Here is a 15,104-nt window from a genome sequence, read left to right as displayed (position 1 = left end):
GCACCCAGGGCCACCTCACCAGCGATCGGCGCCACCGCCTCGGGGCACTTGCGAGCCACATGATTCTCGCTCTCGCAGATGAGGCCATGGGGAGGCCCTTTGCACATGCCGGCGACGTGCCCTGGCTCTTTGCAGTTGAAGCACAAACCTGCGAAGCCCGCCGGCACGCCCGACAGCACCACGAGCGACGGCAAGGGGCCCCAATAGCTTTGCCGCTTGGGCTGGGGTCTGCGCCGCCCACCACGACCGCGCAGATCATCTCCACCGGCTGCCCTCGAGGAATCTGGGCGCGTCACCACTGAGGCAAGCTGTCAAGCAGGTTGTGGGCGGGAGCTCGAGGCCCCATCCGGGCGCGGGAACTCCGGCGACTCGGCCCGCACCGGGCTCGGAGAGCCATCGCGCACCACATCGGAGTAGGAACGGCGGGAGGAGGCCTCTGAAACCGCCCACTCATCCTCCTCGTCGTCGACCATATCTGACCACCGCCTGGATCTAGGAGCTCTCTCATCCGACATGGCGGCCAGGGGGGAGAGGGGGGGCAAGGAAGGTAGGGGTGGGAGAGGGGGAAGGTGGAGAGGCGCGGCAGCCGGCGGCCACGGCGAGGGGGTGGACCACCGCCGCCGGAGTGGCAGACGGCAGGCGCAAAAGGCGGCGCTGGGGGCCGCTCGCTACGCTCGCTCTCCTCTCATCGTACCAGTCTTCACTCTCGAGTCTCCACATGAGTTCGTGATTACAATCAACTTCACTCTCCTTATGTTTTTGTCCTCTTGAAGCGATACAACAACTTCTATCATTTGCCATTTTATGTGTCACTGACAGGTGGTGGTCATGTGGCAAATAATAGACACTTTAAAGAAAAGTGTGGCAAATCATAAAAGAAGAAAGTCCACTTTTGGTCCTTGAATTTTAGTGAAAGTTCACTTTTGGTCCTAGAACTTCTGTCTGGTTTAAAATGAACCTTGAACTCTCAGAATCATTCACTTTTAGTCCTTACCCCGATTGAGCTAAGCAAATATCTACCATAGGTGCCCAAAAACTCAAGGTAACGGTGCAAGGGTAGAGAGACGGGACGATGTTGATAAGCAAACAAGGAGACCTTTGTGGCGCAACGCTTCACGTGAATTAGAAGAAAGAGAAATCAAGCGAGAGACTGGTTCAGGGACCCAAGGGTTTCGTTGTTTTTTGCATTGTGATGTTTGTTTAACATCTCAGCTAGTTTGGGCTTGGTCTGGTTCTAAACCAATTTGGTTGGTTCCCTATTTTTTCTTTCCACGCCAGTAATTTGCTCAACTCAACTGCAAAGGGATGAAAAATGAACTATTATGAGAGTTCAAGGTTCATTCTAGACTAAAAATAAATTTTAGGACTGAAAGTGAACTTTCCCAAGAGTTCAAGGATGAGAATTGGACTTTCTTCAACATAAAATAACAAGAGACCCAAGTGCAACCTCTCCACAAGAGTTCCAGAATACCATCAAGGCATCAAGTTCACTCCTTGTTTTGACATGACTCTGGTAACATATGTTTTGGTTCTCTCGAAACAATGACATTTTCGCCCTTCAAAAAAAAACAATGACATTTTCTTAACACTTCACGAGTTAGACACATCATTTCCATATTTTTCTTGTCAGATGTCACGGGCTATTTCACAAGAAACATGAATGGCAACATCAATTTCGAATCAGAAAAATTGTGCTAAATACTTGTCCATTTACTGTTACTGAAACATGCCCGAAAAAATGTTGGCATTGTTAACCTAGCTTGTTTTGGCGCTGAGGCTCACAGCTTCAGAGAAGATGAGCTTGAAGATGGGAGGTAACCGCTGTCCTTACCGCTGTACAGCAAGATTGATTGATCACTTGATGGCGCAAAAGACCAATCTGTTCGGCTGTTCATGGACTTCCCAGACTGGGCGATACTGAACCTCAAGTCTTCCTGTAGATCATCGTCAGGCGTAACCTCAATAGGGGCTTGGCCACAAAGCATCTTCACCACTGAGGACATTCTCGGCCGCTGAGTCGGTAATGTGTTTGTACATAGAAGAGCTACATTCAGCATCACCAGTGCTTCTTCTTGAGAAAATTCAGAACCAAGACGCTGGTCGACAATTTCTAAAAGTCTCCCTTCCTGCTTCAATCTTTCGGCCTAAGGGAACAAATGCAAAGAAACAAATACTGTTTAAAATGTGTCACAAGATTATCAGCAGTTAATGTTTGTCCATTGAAGAATTATACACTAGTAGTTTTCTTTTAGAATATCAATGCTTGTGTCAAAAAGCTTTGTCGAGAAACATAGTACTCCCTCTGATCGATAATAAGTGCCGGGAATTATGGATCGGAGGGAGTAGTAGTTATTCCCGCATTTCAGTTTCTAGCCCGATTTTGATGTGGTAAAAGAGGTTTAACAGTTATAATATGTCATTTAATAGGGTTATATATAATCCCACGCCAGCATTTCTTGTAGTAGTGTTTTTGCGGGTAGTTGGTGCTTCCTTGATCTAAATACATGGCGACCTAGGAAAATTTTCCAAATGGAGGAACTAACATCCCAAAAGTACATCTCGTGAGACTCTGGGTGCTACCTCAGTGGCAAATATTGTGAGTGCGCAGGCAGCCCACCCGGATTCGAGTTCCAAGGGGACAAATTAAGCGGGGTGTTATCTAACGCGTATAGCCATTTCCCCGTTGAGACCTCTCCAGCAGCGGATGGAGAGGTCTCATCCTCTATCTAACAACGTATATCCAGTCCCCCATTGGTCAACGTTTATATTAGGATTTATGGCATTATGACATTTGTTAGAGACAAAAAGTTTGTACCGAATAAATCATGATAGCATACCAAATCAAGAAGATGGAGATATTCTTCTCTTGACATGCTATTTGTATTGCTCTCCCCGCTAACAATCTCTAATGTCACCACTCCGAAACTGTAGACATCTGCTTTACGTGTCAAACAACCTCTTGTGGCATACTCAGGAGCCATATATCCACTGACAAGAATTAATAGCAGGGTGAGACGACAGAGACTGAATATTTGGAGAAAAAAAATTAAACATGTGAAAGTCAAATATAAAATGAAGACATTACAGTAGCTGAAACTAACAAGGCTATCTGAGAATATGGACATATCGATTCAAATATAATAGAAAGATAAAAAGATATACAAGCAAGTGGCAGAAGAGCTTACACAGTGCCAGCAATACGAGTGCTCACACGCCCACAGTCATCATTCAGCTTAGCCAAACCAAAATCAGATATTTTAGGTTGAAGTCTTTCGTCAAGAAGAATATTTGACGGTTTGATATCTCTGTGGACGATTTTCAGTGTTGATTCCTCATGGAGATAGGCTAGGCCCTTCGCGGTTCCAAGGCAGATGCTATACCTTGTTGGCCAGTCTAATTTCAATTGACGTTCTGCGCGGCCTAAAAATGCTCTTTTATTAGAACAAGGTACTTTCCAGGTATGATGAGTGTTGCACTAATTGGACAAATTCATTTCAGAACTGAAGAGACAACTTGAAAAATAGTAAGAGAATCACAGGATCTTACCAAATAGTGCACGGCCAAGACTATTATTTTCCAAGAATTCATACACCAGCAGTAGCTCTTCTCCATCAATACAACAACCATAAAGCCTCACAAGGTTTGGATGTCTTAGAGAAGATATTATTCCTATCTCATTCAAAAACTCACGATTCCCTTGGCTTGATTTCGAGGACAGTTTCTTGACAGCAACTGCAGTACCATCTGCTAGAGTACCCTGAAGGACAAGGGGTTTTATGTATTTTGCAACTTACGAAAAATGTACACATATAGAGAATATTTGTTTTAAAGCTACTAGTTGGTTGATTCACCAAAATTATTACTTCCTAGATCTAGAGTACCCTGAAGACAAGGAATTCAAAGAGTGTGTTACAACTTATGCAGTTACATACAATGTTGCATTTAGCGAGAAAAAAAAAAACAGGTACAAAATGGAAATGATTATTTTGCTTCTACTAGTTGGTTGATTCAGATACGTGATTACTTTCTAGATTCATTAGGTGGTATCTTAGATATTCTGAGAATGTTCAACTAAATATTTTATCCTAAAAATGTTTGTGGTATTCTTAAAAGAGGGCCATTATTTTTTCCCCATGCGACCAGAAGAGAATCTTAAATTCAATAGTTTTTACCTTGTAAACAGGTCCAAAGCCACCCTCACCTATTTTACTTTCAGGATCAAAATGTTTTGTTGCAGACTCTATCTCTTTTAAGCTAAAGAAGTACTGTGCCCTCGCCTGAAGCTCAGAAGTATTGGTATTCCTTCCAAGGTAAAATAATTGTCTACCTGTGATACACAAGAAAATATAACCAGGACATAAATGCAGCAAGTGGCTTTGTGATATTAAATTAAAAAACAACATAAATCGTATTTGTCAGGCTTAGTTATGAAATAAACTGTCTCACTAAAATTATTCTATATAAACTACCTTATAAGCTTCAAAACATGGCCTGTGAATAAATGAGTATTCAGCCATGAATGAAATTGAGGAGCCAAATGACTCCAAAATTAACACCGAACAAGGAGCTTTATTCATTGTGTGAGTGAGAAGTATTTTTCCCAAGAAAACAACGGAAAGTTTAACAGGAACTTTTGGGAATCTTGATGTTATTATAAGCTCAGAAATGACAAATATTTCTTTTGGTGCCAGAGGGAAAAAGAGGGTATTAGTTTCGACTTGCAAACACCAACTTGCAGAGGAGCAAGGAAATATCTTACGTTTCTACAATACACCGGTGGAAACCTTGCGATTTGAGTGCTGAAAAATTCTCGTACAAGAAATAACAGCAAAAAAAACTTCCGTGATATTCTATATTGCGAGATCAGGAAATGCAATGCTCAATATTAGCTAGCAAGAAACAAAGTATATATATTATAAATATAATAAATACCGGCAACAGTTTTTTTTGTCTTTAGATATAACTAACTGTATAAATTTAATACCGCACAAACAAGTGGAGATTTGGTGCACATGGGCACCAGTAATCCCATTTTTTTTAATATCGAAAATCATATTTCTGAGTTTGAAAAATTCTGAAAACAACACAGGATGTAGCCAGTGATGTATACCACAAACGTGCAACTATCAATTGGAAATAATGTGTATTTTGAGCTACACAAAAATGAAAAGAATGTGGATCTGAGTATCACATTTTCAAATCTCCAAAAAAAAATCTGATTTTGTCATTGTTGTGTAGCCCATAATAAAAAAGAATTTTGCATTGAGATTTTTCATGATTGTAGGATATATCATTGACAAATTCCAGAATTGTTTTAAAAAAATTAAACTTATATATATGATTTTTGATTTTTTGTTAATATAGAGGGATCAGTAGAGCTCATGTGCCAAAAGACCTTTCCGCGCACAAAGGTAGTATCTTCAAGGTTGCTTAAGTGTGGTGTTTCAAAGTAACTAAAAATACTGATCCAATTGTTAATTTACAAGAAATATGTTAAATCAATGACAAGGAAAATGACTTCGAACATATATGTAGAAAGAATGACAAAAATAAAATTATAAGATCAACTCACCAGTTCCCTTTCTATTCTTTTTCCGGAAGACTTTGATATAGAAGGCTACCAGCAGAAGTACGATAACTAGGCATGATGCTGTTATTATGGTAATAAACACTCCAGTAGAGATACCATGGTGATTCCTGTGCACTGCACTAATATTCATTTAGGTAACTTCCATGCATATAAAATACCGTTGTGCAGTCTCCACTTGACAACAGAACAAAAATGCCAGGCTAAAAGGCTAGCAGGAGTGCAAAACTGAAGACTTACCTTGTGTCACAGATATGGCTGAGATCAATGGACCATACACACCCCGGTACGGTATAGCGGTTGTACCTTTGCCTCCCCAGTAGAAGTGGATTTCCAACGTATTTGTCGTGATATTGGTTGTGAAATTCATTGAAATTGCCCGATTGACACCGCCAGCCACATCTTCAATATTAAAATCTTTTAACACTTTAGCACCCTGAAATGATTGAAGGTGCTAAGGTCACGAGATCAAGGAACAGCTTTATCAGGAACTTTTACAGAACTTTATGTTACCACAACAAACATTAAGCTACTCAGAGAAATAAAAAATCACATTTCACTTGTCATCTTTATGTCCAGCCTCTGATGTTCAGTCCACGACTTGAGTTTGTAGTTAATATATTTAATAGTAAGGCAGAGAATGATCCAGACCATACAATGCTCTGCAGTATGGTACTATAATAGTTGTCTATCTCTGGAACCAAAATTGCATTAAGATGAGCAATGAACTAGAAAAAGTTGCAAAACAAGAATCACGATGCCAGCAATTATTATGGTAAACACAAGAGGACACATCACAGAGCGGATCTGTACCTGGATCAAGACTTCAAAAACACGCTTTCCATTGCTAGAATATGTATGATCGTCTGTGAACATAATATCAGCAAAATGAAGATTGACTAGATATTCACCATTCTCCATGCAAAGGCCATAATATTTCAGTGAAAGAGGGGAGAGGCGAGCTTCGGTATATAACTCGGGATGAGCCAGTGCGAGTCTTGATTTATTTCTAGCGATGTAGTCAGCATTTTCATTACCCACAAAATCTCCTGTACTACTATAAGCCCACCTCTTATCATCAGATAATACAAAAGTTGATGTTCCAATTTGAGATGAATCATCCTCATAGACATTCCCATCTATCACAACACTTCTACCACCACAGTTAATGAACAGGGAGTAATCTGAAAGTATTTGAAGCAATTTTCAGATGCCATTAGATATTTAAAGTTTTAAACGTACTGCTGCTCCATCTCCAGTGTGCAAGTAAACTTACATTGCGGTTTGCCCATGCAGGGAAGGTTCTTTCTTAAACATGGCCGCAATCTTGCAAAAAAACAAAGAAGTACAAATGCACTAAAGCCTTTCTTTCTTTCAAAGACATTTCATATAAAATAATCATCTGGACATTTAAGTATAGAATCTTACGAACTGTCATTCGTTGAGAAGCTTGACACCATATTTCTGCAATTATAGCATGCAAGGTATGTGAGCACCATGCAAGGCAAAGTTAATGAGTGGAAGATCTTTGAATGCGCAACATACACATTTGCTTGCTGACACTCAGTTGGAGGGTTACCCGTGAAGTCATTATACGACACATCCCTGAAAGACATTTGTGAAATGTCATCCACGAACAAATCACAGAACAGAAGGAGAAAAATAATAGTGCGAATCATTCCTTATTATCCATAAAAAGTTACAAAACACTGTATCCACAGAAAAGTACTGCATTGAGGAATACGCACATGTTTACTTTATTGCTTGCCTTGTTTTTCAACATCCAAGCAGGCAAATCTCCAGTCAGCATGTTATCTGTTAAGTACCTATTCTCAAGAATTGAAATGAGGGTATTGGAAAATGTATGATAAAACATAATGCTGGTGAGAAAGTTTTAGATTATACTGTTGAAAAAGGAGACAATAGGTTGGATTGCAAACTTATGTCTCACAGAATAAATCTCTTACAGAAATTGTAGTGACACCATTCCTCCAAATTCTGCTGGAATCTGACCAGAAAACTTGTTGAAACTTAGATCCCTGAAATTAACAACAGAGTGCAATCATGAAGACTATGCCAGATATTCATATAACCATACATGTACATCAGCTTTAAAGAACAGCTTTAAACCGGTGAATATATCAAGAAAGCACAAAAACATTTGGAATCACACAATATATCCAAGCTGTCACTTCACCTAAGGAGATCTATTCCTGCAAACCCCTAACATAATATACTCCCTCCGATCCATAATAAGTGCCATGCCTTTAGTTCAAATTTGTCCAAATTTGACCTAAATTTGAACTAAAGGCATGACACTTATTATGGATCGGAGGGATACATAAAATATAAATTTTCTTGTTCCACCCATACTGATGGTTGCCAAGTGCTACTAGTAAAACAAATGGAATACCCACTCTAAAACGAGAAGATGTGAGGCATTATAAAAACAGGATTACTTACAGTACTTTTAGATACTGCATTTGACCAAGGTAGACAGGTAACTTCCCGTGTATGGAGCAATTTCGCAGAACCCTGTAATGCAGAGAGAATTCAGTATTCTGGCGATCAGGTCGGAAGAGCTACAGTGAGCTGGTACCAAATACACAGAGGTAAACTCACAGTTCCGTTAGGTATTGCGCATTTTGTAAGGGAGGGAAATTCATGCTTGGTCCACTCAAATCAGTCACCCTCCTGATTATGTATGTACTACCATTAATCAATGAACTACTTTCTTCAAAAAATAAACAATCCAAATACAAGATTCTAGTAAGCATATCAGTAGGACGCTAGTACAGAGAAGTAAAATGTACATACAGTTCTGTTAAGTTTCTCAACAAAGCTATTTCTGAAGGAATAGGCCCACTCATCAAGGTACCCTGCATATCTCTGGAAAGTGGAGACAATATGTAAGGAAAAAAACTTTGAGTCAACAGAATAAAAATCATTTCATGAAATGTTCCATATGAGAGTGACACTAACATTCTGTTGAGCCGTTGCCAGTTCTTTATGAAACTAGGTATCCTTCCTGAAATGTTGTTCCCATCAATTCGGCTGCAATTTGCCAGATAAAAAATCAAGAGTTGCCACAAAAGAAATAAATTTACTAATCAAGTAAGAATGAGACATACAAATCTGTCATATTTGTCAGCCTGGAAAAGGTTGAGGGCAACTCTCCTGTGATGTTATTTGCAGAAATGAAACTGTAAGAGAAAAATGAGTAATAATTCAAGAAACTTTAGATTACCCTTCATAAAAATTATTCTCAAAGAGCTAGTCTCAATATTTTGGTATTAATAAAATGCATCAGTATCTCAGGGGAATGGAAAATAAACAGGAATTGTCTAAATAAGATTTACAACATGACCTTTTAGCTATACTGTCTAGTGGCTGTAATAATGTGAGAACATTAACACATAGAAGGTGCTATGTGAATATTTTTGTTCATTGGATATTCGAATTCATGATATGTCAAGTTGTAGCTGGGCAAAACCTCAAAAGATCCAATTGAAACATATCCTAAGTTTAAATTTTTCGAGTCAAAAAATAATTAAAAAAATGCAGGTTAATCTTTAGTATCTAGTCTTCAGTTCAGATGCACAACAGTTCAATGGCAAAGTCCCTCAGTAGTGAGGATTTACCAGTGAAAAGATAATTCAATTATCATAGTGTTGTGGACGCTAGTAAGATGGATGTGGCCAGCCGGATGGCAATAAGACCAGGGATGGGCGTACTGTATCAGGAGACAGCAAGAGTCCTTTAGGAAAGTGTAGAATTAGGAAAGAGCACTTGTATAAGGAAAGGTCCAATGAGTCCAGTCGTATTAGGAGAGGTCAAGGGTCTAAGTATCCACAATATAAGGATGTCATGTATCTAGGGTTGAGACAAGCAAGAACAATCAATCTAATCTCTCCCTAGTTTTCTCTCTTCTCAACCTATGTCTTCCCAACCCCTCGCAGCCACGCCGTCTGGCTATCTTCTGCACGTTAGTTATCCCGTTGTGGATCTAAGTCCACAACACATAGATAGTAGCTTTGTCTGAGCAAAAATAAGGACTTACAATCTCTCCAAACTGATGATGTTACCCAACTCTGGTGGAATAGGGCCCTCAAACTGATTGGCTTCTAGCTGTCTGCAGATAATGACTGACAAAAGTTAGCTCTTTTCATCTTTCAGTTTTACCCTAGAAAGCTGCAGGTACTTGTAATCATAGTGTGGTTAGAACTCACAACGACTTCAACATTGGCATACTTGCAAGCTCCTTAGGTAGTGTTCCAGATATGCGATTTCCCTGAAGAGACCTGTAGTTTCACTAGAAGGTTGAGCAAATGGCACAACTTACATGCTTAATTTTGACAACATGATGGTGGGGACGTGCAAGACATACAGATTAAAAACTTGTAAGCTAGCCCATGATGCTGGAATCGGTCCTTGAATGAAGTTGCGTGACAAGTCACTGCAATGTTAACGAAACATTTTGTTGATGAACTGTGAATATCCTGATATTCCAGTAGATTAATTGAGTTACTTACAGATAACGTAGATAAGTAAGGTTGACAACTTCTTCAGGTAGAACTCCACTAAGATTCAGACGCATAAGCTGCCTGCGATGTATATAAACAAAGGCGTGAAACAATAGCATTAAGCGCAAAATGGAAGATAGGGAAGAGTTGAAGGATTATGGATAAGAACCATTTCAGAGCACATAAATTATTGAGCAAATGGCATATCTTACAAGCTAATAATATGACAGTTGGTGTGGTTCTGGAATGAACAATCACATGTCACATTGCTGACAATAAATCCAGTGGAGTTAACCCAAGTTCCAGACCCAATGCATGGATCCACACTGAAATCCCAATCCGTCTTGTTAAGCTTGCGTGCTATACCTTTGAGAGCTTCCACTGAAAAAAGAAAATAAAGTTTAAATATTAACAGAATGATGTTAGTACGTACGAACATTAGGAGTGTTGATCTCTTCTGTTCTTTCCCATTCCACAGAAAGAGATAAACAGACATCAGTAGCATCAGATTAGGAGTGTTGATCTCTTCTGTTCTTTCCCATTCCACAGAAAGAGATAAACAGACAGCAGTAGCGTCAGATTAGTATGGCAAACGTAAAGTAATCAGACATGAGCATTTTTCAAATTGGTACAGTATGCTGCTTAATTATCATTATCGTGGAATACAGAGAAATGAATTGTTCAGTGAACTATGATGCAAAATTGCAGAATATTAAATGAAGGTGGTTTTTCATATTCCATTTCTCCAACTGTGGCAAAAAAAAAAAAAAAAAAAAAAAAACAGTAAAGGCTACCATCCAACATCCATGCGTGCCTTGTATGATCCTACCAATATTCAGTTATCACCATGTGCCTGTGCGAGAAGCTTGTATATTTTGCTACGCACAAGATGTCAGCATTGTCAATGGCGTTGCCCTCTGACTTACTCAGCTACCATCTTCATGTTGCTGCCAGCACCTCATCCTTATCACTTCTCTGAAGAATCAGCGGTGGACCTTAGACGGCAAGAACACTACATTACTTGAAAAAATCCTTATCACTTATCATCAAGAAAGACCATTATCATTCTGGTGACATGTGGATGGCAGTGTTTGTTCCACACCGCAAGGAACCAGAGCACACCGCCATCACCTAAACTCAAAAAAGATGTCTTGTGACACCACTACGAGCCATATTTGGGCATGCCGGGAAAGACAGCCGGGGTGCACCTCTCAGTAATTTCGTCAAACACCTGGCTCACTGGACAAGAGCAATACGAGCAACACCTACTCGAAGTTCTGTTATAAGTTGTGGGATCTTGGGGAAAAAGGAAGAGAGAGCGCGCAGATCTTGGGTCAAACATCGCGCTTGAGTTGACGACGTGCACTGAAGCGGGATGTTCCCACTTTCTTGACGAAGGAAGCGGCACCAGCCGCATGAACAGAGGGCTAGAACCTATAGCTTTATGTTTGACTGATACCCCGAATGAGCAGACTGGCATTTCTTGCTGTAGGATTAGGATTTTTTTCCCTACTGTCGAAAAAAGGACGTTTCTCTCGATTTATCTTTTGCGCAAGTACAATCCTACTCTGCTGCAAACATTTCACGGCAAGAAAATAGGTACTGGTTATTATACGGACACATGAAGGCGTAACGATTTCAGATCAAAAGGTGGTACAGTATCTATCTGCAATTCTGTATATGCACATAAACACACGGAAGTTCCTTTTCTTTTTCGCCAGGAAGCACATGAAAACATTTGATAGCTAAAAACAATAGGTTAATCTCTCTCTCTCTCTCTCTCTCTCTGCCTAGTATTAGTAACCTGAACCAACAATTTTCTGGTTGGTAAGTCGCTTAGGGAGAATCAGTACTAATTCAATTTTCACACTGCGCTGTTCGAATGAAAAAATTTACCAAGTTAATTAGGAATATTGAATTGGAAGAAATAAGAAGGAATGAAACTATGCACAAAAACCACCATGCCGCGAGGGGAGGGGAAGGAGCAGAAGATGAGCTCAGCCAAGCAGCAACCCACACAGGTGCGCACACATGCTGCTTCACAGAGAGAGAACACCAAAAACAAGAGGCGGCCAAAGAATTACTCTCAAAAGTAGGCACCGCTAGTGCTCCCCTCACCTTCTTGCTCGGGCAGCTTCTGCGCCGCGCACCGGCCGCCATTGCGGAAGCCAAGATCCAGCAGCATGAGCAGGAGCGGAAGGAGACGGACGCCACGGTGGCCGCCTCCCATTTCCACCTTCCTCGTCACCGTCGATGTGAACCTAGAGGGAGAGCGAGCTCCTTCCTGCTGCTGCTGCAGCAAAGTTTCTGCGCTCTGGGTGCCGCCGTCTATGGCCTCTGGATTTGGAATAGGGAATAGCTTAAGCTTAGCTATCGTGGCCGGGAGGCGCGTCGGCGTCTGTGAGTGTGAGTGCGTGATGTCGCCTCCTGGCAGGCGGGTGGATGGTTGGACGCGCGCGGGTTAATTCTACGTACACGGTATGTCTGTATGGGTTTGGCGTGGTGGCGAATGACGTTATCATTACCCACGGTACCGCTTTGTCGCAGCCGGCAGGGGCGCAGGATATGTGCTCGTCTTGTTGTTTGATCAACTTACTAAAGCACGCATGGTCACCGGGAGAGTCTCCACTAGCCCGTGTGATTTTACTTTTACAAAAAACATTTCCTCCCTATCATCATTGAACAGCATTCATATAATTCCTTCCCAACATCAAAAGAGGCTATATCTATCCAGAGGCAAGAAAATATACAACATTGATCTATCATTTCACATTCCTACTTAGGGCATCTCCAGCGGCACGATCCAAATCAGTGTCCGCGAGCGTCCGTTTGCGTCGCAGGGCGGAAGCGAGAAAGACCGTTTTGGTCCGCGCGTCCGTTTGCGCCTGGGGGTGCCTCCAGCGACCCGACGCATTTCCGCGTCGGCATGAATTATGAAGTTTGGAAACAATAAAATAAAGAGTTTCAACGAAGTCATAGTTATTACATCCAAATTTTAAAAAGTATACATGAAAATAAGATGGTATTCCTCTAGACATGCTCTTCATGGCTAGCCAATGCCCACTGATACTCAATCAGATCCGTCTGCAGCCGTTTGCACATGTTCTCGTCAGTGACTTCTACATATGCGGATAGTTCTCCCAAGATAAAGCCCCAGGGAGTGGTGCAACCAGCTCACCTTGGAATTCCCAATGGTCCTCATTGCGGTCATTAGGACGCTCGTTCTCAACGATCATGTTGTCCATGATCACGCAGCATGTCATCACCTCATGCATGGTCTTCAGCGACCATGTTCTTGGCGGGTGACGGACAATTGTCCACCGAGTTTGGAGCACACCAAATCTACGCTCCACATCTTTTCTACAAGCCTCTTGCATCTTGGCAAACCTCCTCGTCTTCTCGGGGTTTGGATTACAGACAGTCTTCACCAGTGTGGCCCAGTCAGGGTAGATGCCATCAGCAAGATAATATGGCTTGTCATATTCATTTCCATTAACCTCGTAGCTCAACCGGGGAGCTTTGCCTTGCATGAGCCTGTTGAAAACCGGTGATCGCTGCAACACATTGATGTCATTATTGGAACCGTCCATGTCAAAGAATGAATGCCAAATCCATAAATCTTGAGATATGACAGCTTCAAGAATGACAGTCCGTCCCTCCGCATGCCCGCTGTACTGACCCTACCATCCAAATGGACAGTTCTTCCACTCCCTGTGCATGCAATCTATGTTGCCAATCATTTCTGAGAACCCTCTAGACTCGTTGATAGACAACATCCGCCTTGTATCCTCAACATTTGGCTCCCTACAGTAATGTTGTCCGAACACGGCAATCACGGCTCGGCAAAACCTGTACATGACCTCAAGGCAAGTGCTCGCACCCATTCGAAGATACTCATCGAATATATCAGCAGCCATTCCATATGAGAGCATGTGAATAGCCGTGGAGCATTCTTGGTAGGAGATGAAGCCTAGCGCACCTGTTGCATCGGGTCTGCATTGGAAGTAGGGGTCGTAGTGTCTGACGCCCCGGAGAATGACCATGAATAGCTCCCTTGACATCTTGTACCGGCACCGGAACATTTTTTCCTTGAACACCGGATCGGTGAGGTGGAAGTAGCCCTTATGGAGCTGTAGCTGCCCTTCCACTCTGTTGCGCGGAAGGTTTTTTGAGCGGCCCTTGATAGAGCCCCGGTGCATCGGCCCCTGGTTTGAATTGAACTCGTGGATCATGGAGGCCGTAGTAGTTGCCAATGTCTGCGTCGACTGATCGGACTCCTCGTCGGAAGAGGAGTAAACGACCTCCGCGTGGAATTTCTCCAGCATCTGCCACATGTCCATCTGCGTGGGTACGAACTGTGGATCAATGGCCGCGCAGAATAGCGCCGAAAACAGGAGAAGACATCTACCGGCACAATTGACCGAACAGGTCGTAGGCGGCGCGGAAGGGCGGCGCAACCGTCAACGTTTGGCCCCAAAATAGCCGGCAGGTAGGCGCCGAAGCCAACCCCGAGTACGATCCTGCTCTCCCGCTGACATAGGCATACCCAATGGGCTTGCCAAATATGGTACCCAGGGTTTACTGAAGGCCCATTACCTGAAGAATAAGAAGATTCGGAAGCCCAAGATACTATTAAGGAAAGCTAGAGTTGTAATAGGAGTCGTCGTTTGTAATCTTGCGGGATGGGTTGGAAACCCTCCCGGACTCTGTAACTTGTGTACTACGAATCCCTCGGCTCCGCCTCCTATATAAGGGGGAGTCGAGGGACAAAGAGAGGATCGAATTTACTATCAACATAACCCTAGTTTTATATTCGTCGAGTACTTTTCGGCTGAAACCTTCGAGATCTACTTGCCCTCTACATCTAACTAAACCCTAGTCTACAATCCGTAGGCATTGACAAGTTAATCCCTTGTCAATTGGCGCCGTCTGTGGGATCTAGAGGCGACAAGGAGCTGATCTCGATGGCACGTTCAAGATCGTCGACTTCATCG

At 42.1% G+C, this 15,104-nt stretch overlaps 1 protein-coding gene across 1 annotated transcript; it reads right to left on the bottom strand.

Annotated features, from left to right (window-relative positions):
* Nucleotides 1–1,589: 1,589 nt before the first annotated feature.
* Nucleotides 1,590–12,517, bottom strand: LOC124692103 (probable LRR receptor-like serine/threonine-protein kinase At1g53440). The gene is made up of 24 exons (XM_047225403.1): nucleotides 12,229–12,517; nucleotides 10,323–10,491; nucleotides 10,120–10,191; nucleotides 9,975–10,043; nucleotides 9,817–9,888; nucleotides 9,648–9,719; nucleotides 8,719–8,790; nucleotides 8,570–8,641; nucleotides 8,405–8,476; nucleotides 8,210–8,281; nucleotides 8,051–8,122; nucleotides 7,555–7,626; nucleotides 7,336–7,413; nucleotides 7,133–7,192; nucleotides 7,016–7,051; nucleotides 6,864–6,913; nucleotides 6,401–6,771; nucleotides 5,828–6,023; nucleotides 5,573–5,704; nucleotides 4,173–4,327; nucleotides 3,547–3,757; nucleotides 3,186–3,420; nucleotides 2,838–2,988; nucleotides 1,590–2,144 (listed from the first exon to the last, which is right to left on the bottom strand). The coding sequence occupies exons 1-24, from the start codon at nucleotides 12,338–12,340 to the stop codon at nucleotides 1,779–1,781; spliced, it is 3,039 nt and encodes a 1,012-aa protein (XP_047081359.1). The 5' UTR covers nucleotides 12,341–12,517; the 3' UTR covers nucleotides 1,590–1,778.
* Nucleotides 12,518–15,104: the final 2,587 nt, after the last annotated feature.

This window comes from Lolium rigidum, chromosome 2, assembly GCF_022539505.1.
Source record: "Lolium rigidum isolate FL_2022 chromosome 2, APGP_CSIRO_Lrig_0.1, whole genome shotgun sequence".
Taxonomy (NCBI): domain Eukaryota; kingdom Viridiplantae; phylum Streptophyta; class Magnoliopsida; order Poales; family Poaceae; genus Lolium; species Lolium rigidum.
The sequence above is the reverse complement of the archived record's forward strand: the minus strand, read 5'-3'. Positions and strand labels throughout refer to the sequence as shown.